The sequence below is a fragment of the Neopelma chrysocephalum genome, unplaced genomic scaffold, assembly GCF_003984885.1.
Source record: "Neopelma chrysocephalum unplaced genomic scaffold, ASM398488v2 Primary Assembly neopelma1_123, whole genome shotgun sequence".
NCBI classification, from domain to species: Eukaryota; Metazoa; Chordata; class Aves; order Passeriformes; family Pipridae; genus Neopelma; species Neopelma chrysocephalum.
The window spans coordinates 1,719,688-1,743,028 of NW_020897785.1; the positions used below are offsets into that span (position 1 = coordinate 1,719,688).

At 44.3% G+C, this 23,341-nt stretch overlaps 1 protein-coding gene across 5 annotated transcripts in view; it reads right to left on the reverse strand.

The window, feature by feature from the left end:
* Window positions 1-23,341, reverse strand: part of FZD3 (frizzled class receptor 3) — a 51,200-nt gene that overhangs the window by 23,474 nt on the left and 4,385 nt on the right. For 3 of the 5 annotated variants that reach the window (XM_027697809.1, XM_027697811.1, XM_027697812.1), the window contains exons 2-3: window positions 22,604-23,094; window positions 931-1,127 (exon numbers count right to left, since the gene is read on the reverse strand). In XM_027697809.1, the coding sequence (XP_027553610.1) occupies window positions 931-1,127; window positions 22,604-22,792 (386 nt within the window). In that variant the 5' untranslated portion in view covers window positions 22,793-23,094. Of the gene's footprint in view, window positions 1-930; window positions 1,128-1,533; window positions 1,564-10,195; window positions 10,395-22,603; window positions 23,095-23,175; window positions 23,263-23,341 lie in introns of those variants that run through there. The other 2 variants (XM_027697810.1, XM_027697813.1) reach the window with 2 other exon arrangements.

The following is a 23,341-nucleotide window of genomic DNA, read 5'->3' on the forward strand; positions in this document are numbered from 1 at the left end:
GAACAGACAATCCAAGTTAGGGGTAGTCCGTGAAATACTGCACTATTTATACCCAAACTCCAGAGCTCCTTGTCCCGGAGCGCAGTGGATGTCGAAACCACAAAACAGGTTTAAAAATTAAATAGAGAAATAAATGGACAAGGAGCCCACTGGGGCTGTAGGGATAAAGGGGAGGGTACAAAATCCATCTCAGGAGGTCTGTAAATTTAGGCTCACTGTAAACTGAGACCATGTACCCATGGAAGTAGGGTTTTATAGAGCATTTTAAAGACTTTCCTAAGCAACTTCACTTGCTGCTCTCAGGATAGTGAGATGGTTACACCAAAAATCCAACCCAGCATTCATAAATCAAAATTATGATGAAGATATTTGTTGATTAAAGCTCTGACTGGGGGTTAAGGACTGCTGGAGGAACAGTCTTGAAGGAGAAACTGGAGGGATTCCACACACTACAAGCATCCTCTGACTTATTTTGCTAAAATGATTCTTCATTGTTTTTCCTTCTCTCCGATCCAACTGTAAGAGAAACTATTTATTCCTGTTTGTGGTTCTGTATTTTGACTGTTGGAGTCACTTATAAAAAAAAAAATAAAGCAGAAGATATTGTTCTTAATTTCATGCACACTCTGTTTCAAATAGTTTGGAACATCATCAAATGCTTTTTCTGTAAGTTATTTGTAACAAGAGGTAGATGCTCTGAAAACAGAGTTTTGAGATTTTATACTCCTCAAACCCAGCCAGTTTTCAACTCTTGGGCAGGTGATGGAAAGAGGAACTCAGTTCCCACCTCAGGAAACAGGCTGGGAAGCGGAACGGAAAACACGGGCACTCGCAGTGGAAAACACGCAAAACATCTGTTTGAGACGGTGCCAAAATTTTACCTTGGGATTGTGAAAGGGAAAAAAAACAAACCCACCCGGATCTTCTCACCTGGTGCACTCCATGTCCTCGGGCCAGGCCACCCCGAACATCTCCATGAGCTTGGAGCACTCGCTGTAGGCCCTCTGGCAGAGCCGGCGGCAGGGCAGGGTCACCCGCCCGTATTCCATGCACACCGGGGCGTACAGGGCACACAGGAAGGGTCGGAAATCCCGGGAGCATTCCAAATTCACCATCGGGTGGAAGGGCTGGGGAAGGAAAAAAAAAGCAGGATTCAACAGCTGCAACCAGCACATTTGCAGGGGGGTTTCACAGGAAGCTTTGTCACAACCGTAACACAACCTGGTTTCTCTGTTGGAATGATCAGGTATTTTGGGAAGACAGGTGATCGAGAAGCCTGGGGACAATGACAGCGATTCACAAGGCACATTTATGTCCTTGATTTGCATTAAAAGCAGAGGGAATTAAGCAGATAAACCCCCCAGAGGGGAATTTCAGTTCTACCATCAGAGCGCATCCATAGAAGGAAAACGCTCCCAACCTGCACGCTACCATTGTCATATAAATTCTCATCAACTTCCCAGGCTTCCAGAAAAGGGCTGTAACCATGTAACCACAGAGAAGGCACAGTAAATATGTCATTTCTTCACTAACCATCAGAAAAAGGCACTGTGAAATCAAAGCCTGAAAAAAAAAAACGAGTCAGGAAAAAATGACTGGTGTCTTGTGCTCCCGTGGCGCTTTATAATGGGTTTGAGTATCGGTGAGAGCAACACTCCTTGGAAACTCTGAGAGAAAATCTATCCCAGTTGGGCAAATACAGCTGGTCTTGAGCATTTCTGAAGATGAAAAAGAAGGAAAAATAAGTAGGGCAGGGATTTATGTCTGAATAAAAGCTGGTGCGCGTTGATAATCCACGTTATCTTCTTACTATCCCGTGTGGGTTCATTCTGCTCTTACTCGTCTTTAAAACTCTCCAGGAGTTAATCAATATTTTATTCCAAGCCTGTGTGGCACTCACCACTATCCAAAGTCTCACCATCTCTTTGGATATTAATATAAGATTAATTATATTCCCTTGAGAGTGGAATATTCAAGGACACAGAATACTGAGATCCATTAGGACTTACAACTCTGGAACGAAACACTGTTTTGATGCCAGAGTTTCCCCTTTCTCCCCAGCCAGGCAGGATTACAGAGCAAAGGGAGCCTAATCTTCAGAATTCGTGGTGCAATAGCTGAAGCACAAATGAACCTGCTGCAGATAAATATATATAAACCCTAAATCTTATTAGAACTGAAGCTGAAGAGGAGCTGCAGAAAGACTATATTTGCAAACAGCAATTTCCTGAGAAGTATTTTAAAGCAGTTCAGCTTTTTTTTTCTTTTCTTTTCCAAGAGTAGAGTAGAACAGACTAAATAACAAAAAATAGGTCATCTTCTGTGGCAATATAAATGAGAAATACTAGGAATTATATGGAAAAGTTTCATTCTCAGTTCTCTCTTATCACCTCTTTACTCTTTCAGTTCTCACGTCTCCTTTTCCCTGCAAAAAATTAATTTTTGGAATACAAGACACGACCACGCTGTGATTTTACTGTTTTGGTTTTTTTTTTAAACATCATTATTATTTACCAAGCTGATTAAATTCCCTTCATTTTTCCAGTGTCCCATGACAGGAGAGCTGTGCAATTTGGCACCAACCTGCATGAAGAACAGTAGAAACTTCCAGAGTCATCCACGAGGAAAAAGGCAGCAGCAGTTGGAAAGTATTTACATTTACAAGCTCGTGTGACTCGAGAGTATCTTTGTGTTTGGCTGGACAGGTACTTCAGATGCATAAATGTATTTATTTTTGAATATTTAGGACCTACAGCACAGTTAAGGGCATTGTTTGACCACATGGGTCCAAGAAAATGGTTGTAGACAGTTATGACTGGAAAAGCTGAAGGCAAGTCTTCCTTTATTTGATGCAAAGGGAAAATAAAGGAAGTGTTTAACTCTCTTTCTTTTCAAAGAACCTTGAAAGTAAGAAAATTGAGTTATATCTTTATGAAAAAGAGCCACTGGCTTCATTCCTTGCTCGATCCCAAAGTCCTGCCTCCTGCCACTGCAGTTTTCCACACCGAAATTCCAAGTTCTCCTGACAAATGCTCCCCTACTCTCCTCTGCTACATCTCCAATTAAGGAAAGATGTTCCAGGAGTTCCTCTTTTCCTGCTATTTCGCCTTCATTGAAATTTCTGTTTGGTTTTGCATGAGTTGAAGAAGCTGAACCATTTTAGGAAGAGCCCAGACTATGCCAAGGTGTGCAAACACAGCTCCAGGGCACAGATATTCCAAAGCAAAGGGAAGTAGTAAGGCCAGTTCAAGGGAACAGAAAGGTACCAGGACACCAAAGCATCTGAAATAACACTGGAATAACTGGATTTTCCCAGAGGAGTCCCACAGAAGGCACGGCAGGTGCACTTTGGGTGCTGGGAAGGGTCTGGTTTTGAGCTCAGCCTTGGCATATTCCTCAAAACCACAGAACAGATTCACTCAATCCCAACAATCCCTGCCTCTTCTCCCAGGGAACAAGGGACAGGACAAGAGGAAACGGCCTCAAGCTGTGCCAGGGGAGGGTCAGGGTGGACTTCAGGTGGAATTTCTTCCTGGAAAGGGTTATTAAACATTGGAATAGGTTTCCCAGGGAGGTGGTGGAGTCCCCATCCCTGGAGGAGGTGTCCAAGGAATGACTGGACGTGGCACTCAGTGCTCTGGGCTGGGTGACAAGGTGGGGATGGGTCACAGGTTGGACTCGATGATCCCAGAGGTCTTTTCCAACCTAAATGGTTCTGTGATTCCTGGAGAAATTCCCTTTTAAGCAGGGCTAATCTAGCAGGACCATTCCCCAGCGCTGGCTGCTCTGGAGGTTCTCAGCACCTCCAGGCCTCTCCCACACCACTGTGTCTCCCAAAACAGCATCTGCAGGCAGAACAAAAACTCTCTTATGAACTATAATCAAATCATTTTCAAAATCACGAGGAGGCTCAGCTGGAGAACAGGAGAAGGAAAAAACCCTACAACAACTCCTTGTAAGGCAGGAAAAGGGACTGACCTGCTTCCAAGCAGCAACAGCAGCACTTGTGTCTTCAAGTGCCCCATCCCTAAAATTATCTCAGAATTATCTTACCCCTTTGCAGCTCTTAAGATGAAAAGTCACTTCCACCTACTGATTATGTTGTTCCCTATTAAAACTAAAGCCAGGGGCGTTAAAAGACTCTTTTCATGCTCTTGCCCAAGGACTCAGTTCAAGTTATGACACCAAGCCCTGGTGCCTAACAAAGGGCTCTCTGTGAAACGGGATGTGCTCTTGAAAAATGCCTGCTGAACAGCTCCAAGAGGGAAAGGGAAGAGGGCAAGGACAAGGGAAGGCGTGACAGCCAAACCGATTTCAGTAATTCAGGCCAAGTCTTGGGAAACCCCAGAAAGGGAAGAGATAAAATATTTTAAGAGGAGATAAACACTTGGGCACTCCTGAAGGTACTCAAGTATTTAAAATATGCCAGATCACACAGCTGTGTAACACATTCCCAGTTCTACACCCACTGGGTCCTTCCACCTCTGGGAACAACTTTTGTGACCACAGCAAATTCCTGCAATCCCAGTGATAACTGTGAGCTCTTCCAGGCTGAGTCAGAGCCCTCTCCTCCCTCCTCCCTCTCTTTGCCATCCAGGTGTTGAGTATCAATAACACCCCACAGCCCTCTAGCACTGCTTCCCTCTATCACTGCTTCCCTCAGAGCAGCACAACCTGCAGCACAACCTCTCCCAGCTCTTCTTTCCCTCTTCCCCAGAATTTTTTTGTGATGGTAGCAAAGCTGTTTTAAGAAATTTCCCGATTCCCAGCAGTGTGGCCCCATCTCCTTCTTTCCCTACAATTCCCATCTGCTGAAAAAAAAGCTTTAATGGCCACTCTCTAACAGAGAGCAGAAAATTCCTGCTTGCCTTAGTTTTGTTTTCTGGAGGGGATCATGGAATCACAGAATGGTTTGGGTTGGAAGGGACCTTAAAGATCATCCAATTCCACCCCCCAACTTTCATCCCCCAAGGGATGAAAGACAAAGGAAAGCTGGAATGATATGTGTCCATTTCCTCCCCCCCAAAAAAATAATTTTTGGAACAAATTCTCATTTTTGGTTACAAAGCAAAAGCAATAATTCTATCTCTTAAATACCTTCCTGGACCTGCATTTCAGTTTCAGACTTCTCATATTCCTGAGAGATAATAAACCATCATCTCTCAGCTAATAAAGCAAATTCTTCTCTTTATTTTACACAGCAGTAGCCATTTAAAACTGGCTGTTGCTTGGGAAGTGACAATGCAAGATTTAAAGCGAGTTATTTTGCTGATTTTTTCCCTTATCTATTCCATCCTTTGAACAGAGAACTAAACAGGAAGCGTTCTCATAAACTCATAGAGGGAAGGAGGGAAGTTTTCTCCCCTCGGGCTCCCGGGAAGAGAGCGATGCTATGACTATCAATTGCTTTTGAAATTCTCTGGTGGAAGCAGCTGCCTCGGGGCATATCCAGCCACAGGAGCTGCTCTTTGTGCCCTGCCTTGCCCCGGCTTTGATTTAGCCTGCTGTTCATTAGGGAAAAAGGCTGGAATTGTATCTCAAAGGGCACGGGCACTGCTGCCTTCCAGGCTGCCTCCCCTGAGGCTGCTGCTGGGTTTAACTCTCCAGACAGCTCCTGGTTAAGCTGAGCTTGTTCAGCCTCCTGCTTTTGATGACCACGGGTCTCCCTGACTGAAAAGACCTCAGCTCTGACAGTCTGTGTCCTCTCTCCGAGCAGAACTGGCTTTCTGGAGACAGTGGAAATTTGTTTTCCGGTGTCCCCGCTCCTCTAAACTCGCCAGGTTTCCCGGAGCCTGCACCCCACACTCCTGATGCACACACTTAACCTGGAAATACTCGTTTTGGGTTAATTCCCCCGCTGGAATAAACAGCTGAAGCCAACTTTAAACCGGGCTGCGCTTGAGGGTCCTGCCTTAACCCACCTGGGGCCTCCTAAAGAAGCTCAGGGAACGTTCTCACAGGCACAGCAGGGCTGGTGCTTGGCAAAGAGCACTGATTTTGGGGCACTTGGTCAGGAAAACAGAGCCATTCCTACTTTTCCCACTCGAGCTGGATGGTGACACTCAGTAATGGTGGCAGAAAGGGCCAGGAACACGCTCAGCTGTGTCAGAGTGAGCCTGTTCCTTCTGGAATTAATCCATCCCTGGCCAAATTAACGTGGCTCTGGAGGTGCAGCTTTACTGCAGACACTTTATTCTGTTTTCTAAAGGCACCAGGTTACTTTGCCCAAGCCTGCTTTGAATGCACAGTGCCAAGACACGTTCAGCGTGGAATATTTGGCATGAAGTGCATCCAAACTTACCTCACCATTAACTTCCTTGTTGAGAAACCGAGATATGCTTTTATTTTTATAATTATTTCTAGCTTTGCACAGTGATGCACATACAAAAAGCCAAATGGGGCACAGTTCTGGCTGCCTGTTGAGCTTATAATTCAGCTTGGAATTAAAGCTATCCACACATTTATCTGTATAAACCCCATAACCCACTGCATTCCCACATCCCATGTATCATAATCTGTTGTTAGCTGGAAAAACCATGGTTGCAACAAGAGTTAGACTGACACTTCAGTGACTGGGAAGGGAAAAAAAATCAGATTTTTTTTTACCTTAGCACTGAAAATAGATGTCTGCATTGAAATAGCTATTTAAGTAACTCCAACAATAAAAAAGACAAGTAATTACTCTGGGTTTAAGAGCTATTTTTTTTTTCCATGCCATAGGTTGAACCAGACACTCACCCTGTTATTTACTTTAAAACCTCAGATCAATTATTTTACCTGCCTTAGTCTGAAAGGGCAGCAATCATGAAACCACCCTAAACGTTCTGTCTGCAAACAGACAGCCGAGGTTTAATTTCTCAACTGCAGGGGGGGGAAAAAAAAAGGCAGGATAAAGATGAAAGTAGTTAAAAGACAGCGACCGACATTAATCGCTGCCTGTACGACTAAAAAGCGAAGCCATCTGCTCTTGTTCTTTAAAGATGTCTCCTGCTTCATCTGAAATTCCAAAGTTCCTCTGGAAGACACTGAAAAGACGGGACCCATCTGTCAATTTGCACTTTTCCTGGGAGTGGGTTTTATGTTTCAGGAGCCGGTGGATGCAGATGGGTGGCCCTGGTAACCATTTCCACTTGCAAGAAGTGTTAGTTTTTTTTATCTGACAGCTGAGATGGTTTGGGCTTCCTCCTTCCTCTCCATATGCCTGCTGTGATGGGCTTGGGAGAATTCCAAAGGGAAATAAATACACAGAGCTCCGGACTGTGGTTTAGATCCTCATAAAACACACTTGCCCGGACAAGCAACAGACTCTTGGGCAGGAGAGGTTAAGTCTTGTCAAAATCCAGTTTTTCATTGAAATGACACATTTCTATCTCCTGTGGCTGCAGGGACAACTGTTCCAAGAGCAGACAAGAGCATGATCACTGCTTTGATGGATTCTTGACGCTGACTGGAGAGCACACGGCGGAGCTCGACAGCCAGATCAGGCTCTTCAGTGCTCAAAGAAAAAAAAAAAGGGGGGGATTTCTAGAAATCAGAAACATGAGGGGAAATCCAGATAAGGGCAGGGCCAAGTTCAGAATCACCCCTCATTTTATCCACACCCAGGATGGCAGTGTCTGCCATGGAACACACAACATCAACGCCCTGCAGAGTCAAACCAGACGAGTTGGATTTCCAGGTATAATTAATTAATAATACGTTATATATAATTATACTGAATCCTCCTGCTGAAGAGAATTTACTCTTACCTCCCAAAGGCTTGAGGACTTCTATGGTTTCATGTGTGACTTCACTAACTGGGGGGTTTTCACCCAGCTGACGTAGCAGAATGTCAGAGAGTTTAATATCACCCGCCAGTTCTTCATGGAGCCATGAAGCTCCATGTTTTCCACTGGGATGAGGATGGAAGAAGGCTTCTGTTCCCTGAATTTTAACATTCAAGCCAAAGTGCTTCTTGGCAGACCAACCAAGGGAACCTGCAATATTCTGCCTGCCTTAAAAGTAGGTGTGAACTGTACAGTTGTCACCTTCCTCCTCCCAGGTGGCCATGAAATGAGGACAAATCCCAGTCACCACCTAATGCCCTTCAGAGGCAGTTTCACAAGGGACAGTTCATCCAGCCCTGTCCTGTCCCTGCCACCAGCCTCCTGCACCCTGACTTGGGTTTAAGGTTGATTTAAAACCACCCATGAAACCAACCTCAAAGCCACACGTGCTGCGTTTGGACCATTTAGCCGGGTAAAAAAGGTCAGGATCGAATCCTGAACGTTGAGACTGAGGAACATTTGCATCTAAATATCTTTCCTGTTTAACAGAGAATCATCATTCAGGTTGGAAAAGACCTCAGAGATTGAGTCCAACCTTTGACCAATCACCCCCTTGTCACCCAGCCCAGAGCACTGAGTGCCACGTCCAGTCATTCCTTGGACAGGGATGGGAACTCCACCACCTCCCTGGGCAGGGAGGTTGATCAACACCTTGGTTATTCAATTCCCTTTTTTACAAGCTTAGTTTTTACCTGGTTTAATGACCCAGGCTTTTAAAACCAGGAGCAGAGCCCTTTGGCAGGCAGAGAAAACACACCGAAATTCAGGAAGCTCCATTTGCCACTCCCTTGGCAGCCAGTCTGATCTCACAAAATCTCATAAAATCCTCCCAAAACACCTGGTTTCATGGATGAGAAAACGATGGCAGACTCAGTTGTAATAAATCCCCTCAGTGCCTGAGCTGTGAAGGCCACATGATGTTCTCCAAGAAGGAATAACCATCCAGCAACTCTCGTGCCTTCCCTGGCTACAGCAGGACCAGCATCTCCCTGGGAATAGGTTAAATGACTTAATTTTGCTCCTATGAAAACCCACAACAAACCTCCCCTAAATAATTTTGCCCCAGTCACAAGAAATCTCACCTAAAGACTTCAGGGAATGATCCTGCAATACCCACAAAGACAGTTGCTTTGGAATGCACTATTATATAAAAAAACCCCAAATCAGTTGTGCCAAATCATTTTACAGATGTGTGTGGCTACATATTGAAACTTTTCTTGACTGTCCAAAGTGAAAATCCAAAATACTCAGGTGATCCAGTGATTCACCTCTATGGAAAAGCCATTTTTTTTGTTATATATGGCTGGGAAAGGAGGAGAGCACACTGATCCAACACAACTATATGCATAAATAACACGATGCAAACTGAAGCAAGCACATAATCTGCTGGATTTACACTGTAAAAATTACTCTGGATAGCAAATAAAACTTATCTGTAACATGAACGCTGATATTTTAACAGCTGTGCCTTAACCTAACATTACAGACCATCTGTTACATCTACACACCAGCAAAAACACACACACCCCCACCAGTTGGATGGGAGAGAAGATTTACATTTTTGGGCCTCAAAATCAGGGATATTTCACAGGGCAGTAATTAAAATATACTGTTTGCTGGCTTGACAGCTATTTCTTTCCCTCATGGGTACTTTGCAGGCAGGCAGCACCATCAGCCCAGCACGCTGAGCTGGCCTTTGGTAGCAGTAATTCAAACATCAGCAGGTTGCTCCACGTCCATAAATAATTCAGGATGGTTTTCCTGGGTGTGAGGGTCTGTATTCTACAAGCTCTGCAGCCCTGCTGCCCCTTATATCACGGAATCATGGAATTCCCAGGCTGGTTTGGGTGGGAAGGGACCTTGAAGACCATCCAGTCCAACCCTCTGCCGTGGGCAGGGACACTTTCCACTATCCCAGGTTGCTCCAACCTGGCCTTGGATGCTCCCAGGGATGAGGCAGCCACAGCTTCTCTGGGAATTCTATCCCATCCCCTCACCACTCTCACAGGGAAGAATTTTTTCCTAATATCTATGCATTTACTGGAGTAGAATCCATCCAAATCAAGCTGCACCACCTCCAAATCTCAACTCAACAGCACTTCCCACTTCATTTTTAGTTTTTCTACCACAGCTCTTACCTTTTCTCTTCTCTCTCACACACAAATAATAGGTTTTTTTACAATTTACAGACTATTTTGGCTGCCAGGATTCTCCAGGGATTACACCTGATTTGGGGATTATTTCAGCCAATTTCCAATGCAGGAAAAGCAAAGCTGCAGCACTTAGCACTCCTCAAACGCTTTAATTGGGTAGATGTGGGCAGATAATGGTATAATCCAGATTTTACTCAGGAAAACATGTAAATTTACCTGAAAGTTTTGAGGGGAAAAACCAAGAGTGGCTCCATGCACAACCACCCTGTCCTGCTGCTCTTCCCGTGAGCAAGGACAATAAGGCCACGACAGAGGTAAAAAGTGACCTTTGAGTTGAATCTTGCCATCACCTTTCCATATTTTGGAATGAAGCATTAAACTCTTCCCACGTGACACAAACAATGAGGAAATCAGGTGGATTTGGGGGAAATTTTCAATCCTCAGAAAGAGATTTTTCTTTGTTCCGTGATTATATTTGTACAGTGAGCCCGGAGGTTCTCAACAAACACTGACTCCACTTATTGGGATTCTTTAACTGTTTTTAAACGATATGGTCCATCCCAATATATGTTTCTTTGACCCAGTTACAGAATTACAAGAGGGCCACCAAACAGGCCTCTCTACTTCATCAGACAGTAACACAAAACCAAAAAGTTAATGGAGAATGTCTCAATTAATAATAAGAACTGAGAATATCTCAATTAATAATAATAACTGAGAATATCTCAATCTACTCCAACAGATTAGATGAAAATTGATTTATGCTCCAAATAGAAGCTTCAAGATAATTAGTTGGCGATTTCAACTTTTAGCCATTTTAAAACCCTTAACCATTTTTTGAACCATGTGCGAGCACAGCAGCTGTAAATTAAAATTTTAAGATTCATCAAGCAATACCATCCCTTCCATTCAGTGCCAAGTTAATGAGGTCACAGCTGAACGCTACAGGGGAGCACAGGGGGAAAGAATTAAAAATAATTGCAATTGTATCCCACTTTTCCACTGGCCAGACAGCTGTTACCCACCCCACGAGCATCTGAACCCACCCCAAGTCTGGAATCCTCACCAAAAACGCCAAACTAAGAACAAACCCAAGCTCCCCACGTCGATTTTTCTTGCCTGGAGTTAATAATTCACCAGATAAATATTTGACAGGAATTCCCATAGTGCCTTTGCCCGTTTGTTTCTTCGGCATCCTTAAAGTGCGTTTGCCTCTCTGAAAACACATTGAAAGGATATTTTGCCCTCAAAGGTGCGGGAGTTTCTCCCTGTTGAGGGCAGAAGTTTGTGCCTCACTCTCTGCTGGACCCTGAACATAATTTTTTGGGGGGTGAGGGGGAGGAAAATTGCTCCCACAGCGTTCCCTGCACGTCTCTGAAACACTCACAAGTAGGACAAGGCCAAACACAATAACGGGATTAATAAGACAGTGGGAGGACAGAGGGGACACGGATGAAGGAAACAAGGGAAGACAAAAAGCTTATGCAACTACTCCGGGAGGCCCCCGCACAGGAGGATGGACCCAAACTGTTTTCCAGTCAAATAAAGAGAAGCAAATATCTGTGGATGCTGTGGAAGGAGAATCTCTTAAAAATATTCTTAACCAGTGACACTCAGTCACTGTTTAAGGATATTTTTATTCTTAACTTCATGTAAATGTCAGGATCTGGGTGGAATACACTGCAGGGGCGTTGGCAGCGAGGAGGATCCACATGGAATGGAATCAGTGGGATCAAGCCATAAAGAGCGGGTCAGAAAAATAGAAATATTCCATTAAATTCCTTGGAGATGTAACCACTTGAGGATGATGCAAGAAGAAAGAAGGGGGGGGTGTTTTCCCATTGAATAATTGCCCAACGCTGTAAAATCCACTTATATATATATATATATGTAAAAAATATATAAAATCCACATATATATTATATACACGTTTCTGAGAGGATGGAAAATGCAACTGAGGGAAGACCAGGTGTGGGGCTCTAAGGAAGGGAAGGCTTGGAGCAACAGGATGGGGCAGGAGAGTGGGAAGAAAAGTCCATTGGTTAAGGCTTCGTGATGAGTTCTCTGCTGACTTCACTCATAGTGGCTCCCACTGCCTCCCACCTCATGCAGGAGGGCTGAGACAGAATCCTTTAATCCATCCCACCGGCTCCTGTCTGATGGATACAACGGGATGTGTCAGAAGGATGAGATCCCAGTGCAGGAGAACCACAACCCCCAGACCTCCTACAGCCCCGGCTCGATCCAACGCCCCTCTCCCGAGTCCCCTCCGTGACCCCGGAATTCACAGCAGCTCCTCCAGAGCGGGAGGGGAACCAAAGGCTAAATTTTAAAAGCCTGGAAGTTTACTATTCCTGGACAAAAGCAGCTGCCTCCCGTTGTGCCAGGGAAAAAAAAAAAAAAGGAAAAAAAAAAGCAACTGCTGGATCTGAAGAATTTCGTTGCCTTTTTGTGATAATACTTAATTAAGGTTATTCTGAATGATTTGCCCACAGTTGCAAAGTTAAGACCAAAGAAAATATCTGTGTAACCTTCAGGGGCTGAGATTTTTCAGTATTTGAGCCCCAAGAGTTTGTAAAACTGGAGGACCAGTTTTCAAACCAGATCATTTAAATGGTATTTCTCCTATATGAGGTAAAGACTGTTTTTCTGTAAGGCTGAGATAATTTGTCATTTGAAAAGCTACAGGGAAAAACCTGGAGGCAAAGAGGCTTCACTGCTCTTCAGCCAATTTATATTAAAACTTGAATATTTAACACATTTGTAAAATGTGTAGATAAAATTTTATTATCACACGATACACATTTTTGTTTTCCTGATTTTTTTTTTATTTTATTATTGTCAATAAGCATCAAACCTGAAATCCAAGGTCAAACTTTGTTATCATCTTTTTCTCTACGGTTACATTTCCATGTTGCATCTGCCCAGACGGGACCAGGATGGTTAAAATGTACAATAAGGAGGCAGAAGGAATTCTCAGGAGCAGGGATTCAGCAATGGATCAATGGCATATACTCATATATTCATCCACTCCTCCACAAAGACAGGACGGGGGATGTGGGATAATCGACAGCTCGATTAAATCCTTATGAAGGGAAAAAATGCAAAAACACGTGAGTTTTCTGAGAAAAATGTTAAAAACATGAAAATGATGCTTTCAGAGCCGTGAGGGGGGAAAGCAAACAAGAGGCTGACCAGAGTCCTCTCATTGAATTTAAAAAGAAAGATGTTTCCCCTCGCCCAAGGCCGCAAACATGACAACTTTTGTTCCATAAATCAAGGAACGGGGAACGTAAACAAGTTTACAAATTGAAAGCAACTTTTTAAAAGATAAATTTCGGGTCTCTACGCCACACAAAGCTGAACTACAAGGAGCCTTCCTCCCCTTGTTCAAATTCAAATGAAGCAGCCCTTTGTGCTTCTCTTTTCAAATTTCCTTCCTTGTTTCCATGGGAACCCCCGGGATGACAAGCCTTGGAGCGGAGCAAGAGGCCAAGCTTGGCGAGGGGTGTGAAGAGGGGAGAGAGTCAAAGGGCAGAATTTGGCTCGGGAGAATCAAGATGCCAACCTTTGTCACCCCAACAAAAGGGGGGGGTAACCATAGGAACCAACTCCGAGGGGGCATCACGGCCAAAATCCACAAGAGGGGAAGAAAACGGGAAAGGTGTCGCTAAAAGTGCAATGCCAGGGCTTACAATGAAAAAAAATAAAAGGCTTATCAATGGAAAAAATTAAAATAAAACCGAGAATGAGCATCCAACCTCGTGCTGGTTCAGAGTCCTTTTAAATGAGTCAAATTAATTTATATGAGAATTAGATGCCAATTTATACAGAGAAATTGGACAGATCTGATTCTCAAATCTGACACGAGAATTTGATGTAAAGAGGCCAAATATTCCCCTCGACTGATGGGCTCTGGAGATGTTTTAATGCCCCGTGGATAAGTGGAAACAGCACAAGATGAGGAAGATGGAGCTTTGGTTTCCAGCACCCACATCCAGCTCCCACAGGCAGTTCTGCAGGATATGGAAGAGTCTGGTTGTCATTGTCACTGCAGCAGTGATGTGACAGAGCAGATTCACAGTCTTATTAACACGGCGTCGCACTCATCCACTCCATAAAAAAAATATAAATATGGCTTATTTTTATTATTGTGCCTTGTAAAAGAGACAGCAGGAGGCTGAGCCCTATAAAATCACTAATGATACATAAAGGAAAAATATGGCCCAATTGCTCCCTGTATCTGCAGCACGAAAAGCAGGGAACGCAAAACCAGCAGCTGGTTGTTTGAAGATTAAAAAAATAAACACAGACAAAAAAACAACAGTAAATTCTTCACACAACACTTAACTTCTGTAACTGCCACTGGTTTGTGGGGATGCTAAAAGAATATACAAATTCAGGGAGGAAATGGCTTCATATTGCTGCTCTCAGGCTCTTAAATTCAATTATATATCGTCTTGGAGGTCCCAAGTGTTGCAAGATGGAACAGTGGACTTAGTTCCAGAGCACTGGGTCCCTCAACCCAATCATGGATATTTTGCAGCCCTCAGGGGGCTTCAGGACCAGTTTGGTGATGGATGGAGGACAAACTCTGGCTCACCTTCCCTCAGAAAGTCACAAACCCCTCAGGCATCCGCGTTTCTTGATTCCCATACGGGAAATGGGGAACGAGGCAGCAGGGCCCAAATGAGGCTCGGGTGAATTTAAGGTTTGTCCTTTGAACATTAAAAACACGCTTTGATCAATTCCTCTTCTCTCTTTTCCTACCACAGAACAGCTTCAAAGCCACACAGGAACATCCCACTGATACAGAAATGACTCAGATCCATAAAGGCCATCCTAACTTTCTCCAAATTCACCACAAGTCTCTCTCAAAAACAAAGAAGAAAACTGCAGCCACACCAGCAAGACAAATGGTAAAATTTATGACAAGTGCTCCTCGGTGCTTAAGTTATATCATATTTATTCTCTCCTTTTGTCAGTCTGTTGTGGCTTTCTCTTTGAATCCAACCATCCTATAATTGGAAACACCATCACACGCTGGAGAAAGCACGGAAAAAGCCACTTCCAAGGGACCAGCAAAATAAAAAGCACATCCTCACCAAGCCACCCAGCTTTTAAGTAGGCAAATGTTATTTACATCACTGCACAAAAAATCCAGAAAGATGGGAAGGAATGTCTGTGATTTTGTGGCAGGTGAGAGAATGGTAAATGGTAAAACCAATATTCCCTTAAAGCTCTGGCACAACACCCTCTGGCATCTAAATTTACACTCGCGGGTCTAAACTACAATTGACTGAACAGCACTTTGTCATCTAACTATTGAAAATAAACTCATGTGTGTTCCACCTTTCCTGATAATTCCTCCTCGAGGCTCCACCAGCTGCTACAGAATTAGCCACAATGCAGAGCCATCTGCCTTCATGACCCTGAAAGCATCCCCCTGTGGGTAGATGTTGATTAAGACGTAGATCATTTACTTGCAACTGAATCTTTACATAAAACTGATTTTTTTTCTCCTATGTTTGCACTAAACCATCAGGGCTGAACTTCGTTTTCTGCCTTCCAGTTGAATCATCATTCAGAATCAATCTTTTATTCAAGCAAATATGAAAGGGTGACAGAGTTCATCCTCAACGTGCAAGCAGTAGTTTATCAATTTAACAAAACCCCCAAACCCTAAATCTCTTCATTTTTCCACTCGCTGCAAGTCAGCATTTTGAAAATCTTCACGTGGCATCTTTTTCTCATTAACAAACATCAAAGAACAGAAAACAGCGTTTCTGAAATTATCCTCTGGAGAACATCTGTTACCCAGGCCAAAGAAATGAAGAGTTTCTCCCACCTGCTATCCCCCTCTAATATTTGGGGACTGATGTTTGAACCCTTGTGTTCTTTGTATCCATTTTAGAGAGAAATATCTTTTTAGTGCTCATTTTTTCACCCTGCTCTGTTCAGCACAGTCCTGTGATACCTTCAGCTGGTTCTTTGAAGTGCAATGATGTGATTCTCGGAGGGAAAAAGAGACCAACCATCGTGATTGCTCCCACTAAGGAAGCATCAAATCCACACGGGAATGCCAGTTATGGTTTATCCCAGAACGGTTTGGGTGGGAAGGACCTTAAAGCTCATCTCATTCCACCCCCTGCCATGGGCAGGGACACTTCCCACTATCCCAGGTTGCTCCAGCCTGGCCTTGGACACTCCCAGGGATCCAGGGGCAGCCACAGATTCTCTGGGAATTCCAGCCCAGTCCCTCCCCACCCTCCCAGCCAACAATTCCTTCCCAATCTCCCATCTCTCCCTGCCCTCTGGCAGTGGGAAGCCATTCCCTGTGTCCTGTCCCTCCAGGCCCTTGTCCCCAGTCCCTCTCCAGCTCTCCTGGAGCCCCTTTAGGTTCTGGAAGGGGCTCCAAGGTCTCCCTGGAGCCTTTCCTTCCCCAGGTGAACCCCCTCAGCTCTCCCAGCCTGGTTCCAGAGCAGAGGGGCCCCAGCCTTTGGAGCATCTCCGTGGGCTCTGGACTTGCCCCAGCAGCTCCATCCTTCTGATGTTGAAGCTCCAGATCTATAGACAGCTCTGCAGGGGGAATTTCATGAGGGCAAAGTAGAGGGTGGGGATTTATATTCCCTTGGATTGCTGTATCAGGATGGGCCACATGCTCAGGGACAATCTATCTCCATAAATCCATTCGTTTGCTGTTGTGGATGTGGGTAACTCTGCCTGGAAAAACACCTTCCTGAGTAAATCCAGGTCTGACAGTCATTGTCTGATTGTTAAATTGGGAATTCTGACTGTCAGAATCACCACTCTCCCAAACACAAATCCCTGCACACAACAGCAGCCGAAAAGTCCATTTTTTTGTGCATCCATTCCTGGACTTCCTCTGTTTGGATTTACTCCTCCAAAAGATTTCCAGCCAAAGACAAGGCTCTTTCCCTTTCTTCCTTATTTAAGCCTCTTCCAGCTCCAGAGCAGGTACATACACGGAGCTCTGTGTTTTATCTGAGTGCAAACTATTCTCTCACGTGGCTGCTCGTCCTGCCCAAACAGCCGAAAGGCTTCAGCATTCCCTGAATTTGCAACATTTACTCAGATTATCCTGAACTTCACTGGACCTTAAGGTTAAAAGGATCAAACTGATGGTTCCAACACGAGCCCATCCAAGGCTGTGCCCAAGAAAGAGCCCCCTCAGGAACCTCATTTTCCAAAATTGTCAGATCACACTAATTTTGATGTAACAGCTTTAGTTCTTCCCAGATTGTTCTTACCCACGAAGGATTTCACCTCTGCATAACATTTGTCCCCTTTACAGATCAAGGCTGAAACCAGGAGCTGCTGCAGTTTCCAACAGCCAAGCCTCAGGTATTCCTAAAGCAGGAATTCCCAAGCAGGGCGTTATCAGGCCTGGAATCATCTCTGCAATTCCTGCTTGGAGACATTCTGCTTTAAAAACGAAAACAATCTAAAAGTTTTCACATGGCTATTTCTAAGGCAAAGATTCCCAGTGGGAATAAGAGACTACAAAGTTAATGGAAGAAAAGGCTTTAATCAGCTGGAGCACCTCCTGCATCCCTGTGATCCTGCACAATCCCGTTGTTCCGCAGGGATCGTAACCTTACACACTAAAGAGAAAATGAATCCTTGCTGCAAATTAGTGCCCGAGATCAGGGTGCTTACAAAACACCAGCTGATTAAAACCCACTTTTTCATGAGCTTTATATGCTTATACTTCCAGGAGTTTTGGATGCAGAACTGAAGGATACAGGAAGCCAAGGAAGAGCGTGACATTTAGAAGGATACAGCGCCTGGGAGAGGAGAAGGAGAGAGGGGTGAAAAGGAATAAAGGTGGAATTAAGGGGGTAAGAAGTTAAGGATTTTGCACCCTGCATTCTCCCCATCTTTGCTGATCAGTAGGAAAGAAACACCACTAAATGAGCCACTTTATACCTGACCTACCTCTGCTGGAAAAATACCTCTTATCCCAGATGTTAAGACCAGGCTGGGAATAAATAGAGCTACGTCTTCTGTTGGTGCCATTTTAAGCACACTCCAGTTCTTTTCCACTCAAAAAAAAAGATGAAAAAAATTAACTGAGGCTCCAAGGATCCCAGAAATAGAGCCAGCAAGGACATGCAGACCTTGCAGCACATCCCCTGCTCTGAGGTAGGTCAGTGGAATCGTCCTCTGCAAGCATCAAGACAGGCAAGAAAACCACTGAATTTGAAATGGAATATGAAAAATCAGCTGCCCTCACATCTGTAGCTGCATATTCTGTGTCAACGTCCATGAAGTATTCACTAGCTCTGCTTCTAAATATTCAAAAATCTTCATTGCTGGGTAGTTTGTTTTTATCAGTTCAGTGATTTCCAGTTGGTGAAACTTGGCATGTTGATGGATTAGGAGAATACAACGTGACTCCTCTTCCAGCCACTTCCCTCACACTGGAAAAAACCAAATACTCTATTTCCCCTTCCTCATCTCCTACCTACACAGTGGCTACATCCCTAAGTCCCTACTGCTGCTCTTTTTTGATATGGAAAACGGGAATGGGAGCTGTGAGACAGTGCAAAGGAACAGCACTTTATCTCCCCTGCCCATATGGTGGCTGCATCATCTCATTTTGAGAGTGTCTGACCTCCAGTATAATCCCAAAAGACAACTCAGAGGGACCCATTTAGCCCTCAGCCATGTCTGGCTCCCGTCCCTTAAAGCCTCTTTGATGCCCAGAATCATTTGCGAGGTCCCACGAAAATCAGGGCAAGGAAAAAGAAGTGCTGGCACTTGTATTTAACTGCAAAAAGGTTGGGAATCATCAATATTAAACTGCTTCTCTTCATCAGCGACAAAAGCTTTCGGAGCATCCTCCCAGGCTCCAAAAGGGCCCCGAGTTCCATGTTCTCTGATAAAAACATTTGTCTACAAATGTTTTGTCTACAGATAAAACCCACTGCTTGCATAAGCAAATCCTTCAAGGCCAAAGGAATATTAAGTGCAAAAGAGACAGCAGGTAATTCTTTGTAGCAATAATAATCCAAGAGATGGGTAAACAAGGTCAGGTCCCTGGGGGGGAGAAGGGTAATTTGACTTCTCCATCCTCACAGACTCGTTGGGGATTTATGTAACACACGGAACTGTGGCAGCAACAACGCTGCGACATCCCAGCGTTGCAGCATCCTCGGGAATACATGGAGAGGGAAGTTTTAACAGCGTCCCTGAAACTGGAATTGCGTGTGATGGTTGTTGTCATCAACCAGCCTGTTAACAGGTTATAGAAAATTGCAGATACCTCGGAGCAGATGGAAGGAATGATCCTCCAGAGTCAGGAAGTGAGAGGCCCTGGACAGCTCCCAGCTCTGCTCCGGCCTGGACAGCTCAGTCCACGGAAAATCCCTGCCCTGGACACCCAGGATCTCGCAGCTACATTCTCTGTCATAACTAATGTGTCATCACTCCTTTACTGCCCCTTTTAGATGTAAAATAACTCCCATTTCAGTCCCTGCTACAGCCAAGAGGACGGATGTTAACAGAGCTTGGATTGGTGTTTGTCCTCCATCGAAAGCTCCTTTAGGGATATTTGGGGGTAAAACAATGCTCCAGGCCCCTGGATGCAGCAAACCCTCCCTTCAATGCTGCTGGATTAAAGCAGGCACAGCAGAAAGCTTAAGGAATTATCTTTCCTAGGAGTAAATACACAGGAACTGATTCCAGCAGGGACTGGTGTGCACTGAGGGACCCCAGTGTAATATTTGCCTTTGTTTAATCAAGACTGAAAGAAGGTGGATTGAGATGGGATATTGGGAAGGAATTCTTGATTGTGAGGGTGGTGAGGCCCTGGCACAGGTTGCCCAGAGAAGCTGTGGCTGCCCCTGGATCCCTGAAGTGTCCAAGGCCAGGTTGGACAGGGTTTGGAACAACCTGGGATAGTGGAAGGTGTCCCTGCCCATGGCAGGGGGTGGAATGGGATGATCCTTAAGGTCCCTTCCCACCCAAACCATTCTGTGATTCTATGATTCACTAACCTGCTGATGTGATTTATCAGCCTTTATTATAATTATGAAGGAACCACATCAGCATAAAGTCTCAAAAAGGCAACTTACTGATCTTTTCAAGCTCACAATAAATAAGTTTTCGAGCAGTTTCTTCAATGAAGCAACCAATGGTATGGGAAGAGAAGTACACTGAATTTATTGATGGTAAGAACACAGCTACAAGAGTTCCCTATTTCACTTCACATTCCCTTCTTGTTGTACTGCACCCTTCCAGTACAAAGAACCTGAATTTTTCTTACGGGTTTCAGCAGGAATTGCTGTGAAAAAGTGCCACTGAAAAACTGTGAGAGTCACAAGATGAATCACACTGATTCTCCTGCTATATTATTTTATCTTTGCAGCAATTAGGGAGGGCTTGGAGCTGAGAGATGCCACCAGAAAAATGTCACTATGCAAGATTTCACACATTTCCATCACTTCAAAATTTGAGCGCTCCATCCATTTGACTGTGACATTAAATAATGTCTAAAAAGCCAAATAATAAAACACATCCATCTTCCTGAGCACATCTAAGGAGCAATCTAAGCTGATACAAGGAATATACTTCGGAAAAACCTGTGGATTTTCAGTCTTTTCCTCCCGCTCAAAACTCTGCAGCGGAGACACAGGCCCCTGCATGGGGAATTTGAGTTTGATAATAGGCCTGTTCCCCTCACAGCCTTCACCATTTCTCCAGGGCCATTCAGAAGTAGCCCATAATCCATCCCCAGACTGAAACTCCTGGTTTAAATGCTAATTACACTGGCAAAGGGAGCGCTCCACACCCCCACACCACCAACGCGCCCGTGCTAAGCCTCAGAACGGCTCTGGCACCGATTTCAGAGTGTGAACTGCAGCAGGACAGCGTTTCACCCAGGCTAATTTATGCTGTGAAGTTGTGTTTTCCACCACAGAGTGCAGAGAAGCAACGCTCACTTCTCATCTCCTTCCCTCTCCGCAGCACAAAGCGATTTTCCAAAGATCGGAATAATTGCACCCGGTTTTTCTGGCGCAGGCTGAGGGTCCATAAATTACTGCTCTGCTTCCAGCAGTGGCCATAAATGAGCTGTGAAAGTGAGGCTTTTGACAGTCCATGGGTTGAACACAGAACAAAAATCAGAAAAATGAACTTAATGTTGGTAATTAGCAGTAAAAAGTGTGATTTTCGTGATAAATAAATCCCTGGGGTGGCCACACCCGGAGTGATGTGACATTCTCAGCAAGGCCCAGGGTAGAAAAAGGGACAGAGAAAGGTAATTAAAATTATTGCAGCAATGAGGCAGCGGGATTGCAAGAATCTTCCTCTCCATTTGGAGAGGAAAAGCCTTGGGGGACAGAACTGAGGTTTCCAAAATCTCGAGCGTCACAGAGGACTGAACTGTGGCACAATATTGCACAACGCTGGACAAAAGGGTATTAAATGAAAATAGCAGGAAACTGGTTGAAAATAGGTTAGAGAATAAGTAAAATCATAAAATCTCAGAATGGTTTGGGTTGGAGGGGACTTAAGGCTCAGCTCATTCCACCCCCAGCCATGGACACCTTCCACTGAACCATCCAAATGAGTCGCTGCAAGTCCATAATTCTTCCAAACAAAGCAAATTTAAGGGTAAGAATCCCTATTTTCTTCTCACAGTGAAAAAGCCATCACATCTGGTTTCAACTCTTGCATAAACTCCATAAAGCCAAGGCTTTATGTTATTTAACAAGAACAATTCAATTCAGTTTCTGTGTTGTCAGGAGGAGCGTTCAAAGAGGAAAACACATGATTATTCTTTCAGTTCTCAGTGTACAGTGAATTCACCACAAGTACTTCAGAAATACAAATGAACCTAATCTGGACAAATCTCTCATGGAAATTTGAACAGGCTGACAGCAGCACTTGCCTAATATCCCGAATTTCCATCAATTTTAGTGATATCACAGAATACCAAGTAAGGAAACTCCTTAAGACTGAAGGGAACTTAAAAGTCTTGTATAAACTAGGCATTTAAAGTAGCAAGCACATCCAGAGTATTTCACACTCAGTTATATTAAATTAGGCAAATTCTGCAGTCACAGAATATCTCAGTATATATATTACACTACATCCTATGCAAGTGGTATTTGGGTTTATATTTAAATTATTAATTATACCGACTTTTTTTTATTTCTAATGTAAGTATCTTCTTGGTTTGAGACCCCTGGTGGCCTAGTGGTTAGCGTGCAGGACTTTCACTGCTGCGACCACGGGTTCAAATCCCGGTCTCCTGGCCTGATGGAGGTCGTTAGCCCTGTGTGGCCATCCATCTATGAGAAGGACACTCTAAACAAACCTACGTCCTGAGGACCTCACTGCCATTGTCCAAGCTTGCTTGGCCCCGGCAGATGAACCTTAGGATTAAAGGGTGGGCTCAGTTCAGCACAGGCTGTGTCTCACCTAAAAAATCCATTGTGCAGGCTGGAAAGGTAAAAGACCTTTCCCCAAATCTTCGTTCGCGAAGATGGGCCATTATTATTATTATTATCTTCTTGGTTTGTTTGGGTTTTTTTTATCAATTATTTGCTAACTAAGGGACAAAACCACGTATTTTCCTGGAGAAACCAGCCTTACCTCCATGGCCAAAGCTGCTGTTTGCTGGTCATAGTGGTTGAGGAGGTTAGGCATGAAGGTGGTGTTGTAAGGCAGGTCCTGGCACATCCTCAGGATGATGGGCTCACAAGAAAACAGGCTGTGCCCCCCCGTGAGCCCCACCAAAACATCCAACAGCCAAAGGGAACACAAAATCCAGCTCCCAGCCATCCTTCCACACCGGGAACGGGGCCGGTTGCGGCCCTTCCAGCTCCTCCTGTATCCTCGGGTTTCACCTCGACAACGATATTCCCAGTCCTTGTTTGAGGCTCTTCCAAACTGGAACAGTCTTTGTGTTCAACATCCTCAGCCCAGTCCAGGGGACGATGTATTTGAGGCAGGTGTGCAAGGAACCTTCCCTTTTCTCAGTCCAAAATGCCATGAATTAGTTTAAGTTTTTCAAGCTTTTAACCACATTCCCACACGACTGACCCCATGGTGACAGAGGGACGTCGTCCCTTTGATGGGTAACCCTGAAACAACAAACAGAATACACTAAAAAACCCTCGAATTTGATTAGAATATGTTACCTCTAAATTTCTAAGGATTCCTACTGGCAGACAAGCTGCTTTGAGTTCTCCTGTGCAAGACTAGAAAGTCCTTCGGTGAGTTTTAATCCTGGTTGGGTTTGTTTTGTTTTTTACCTCTGGAAGAAATTAATGGAAGACGGAAAAAATTAATGGAAAATGGAAGAAATTAATGGAAAATGGAAGAAATTAA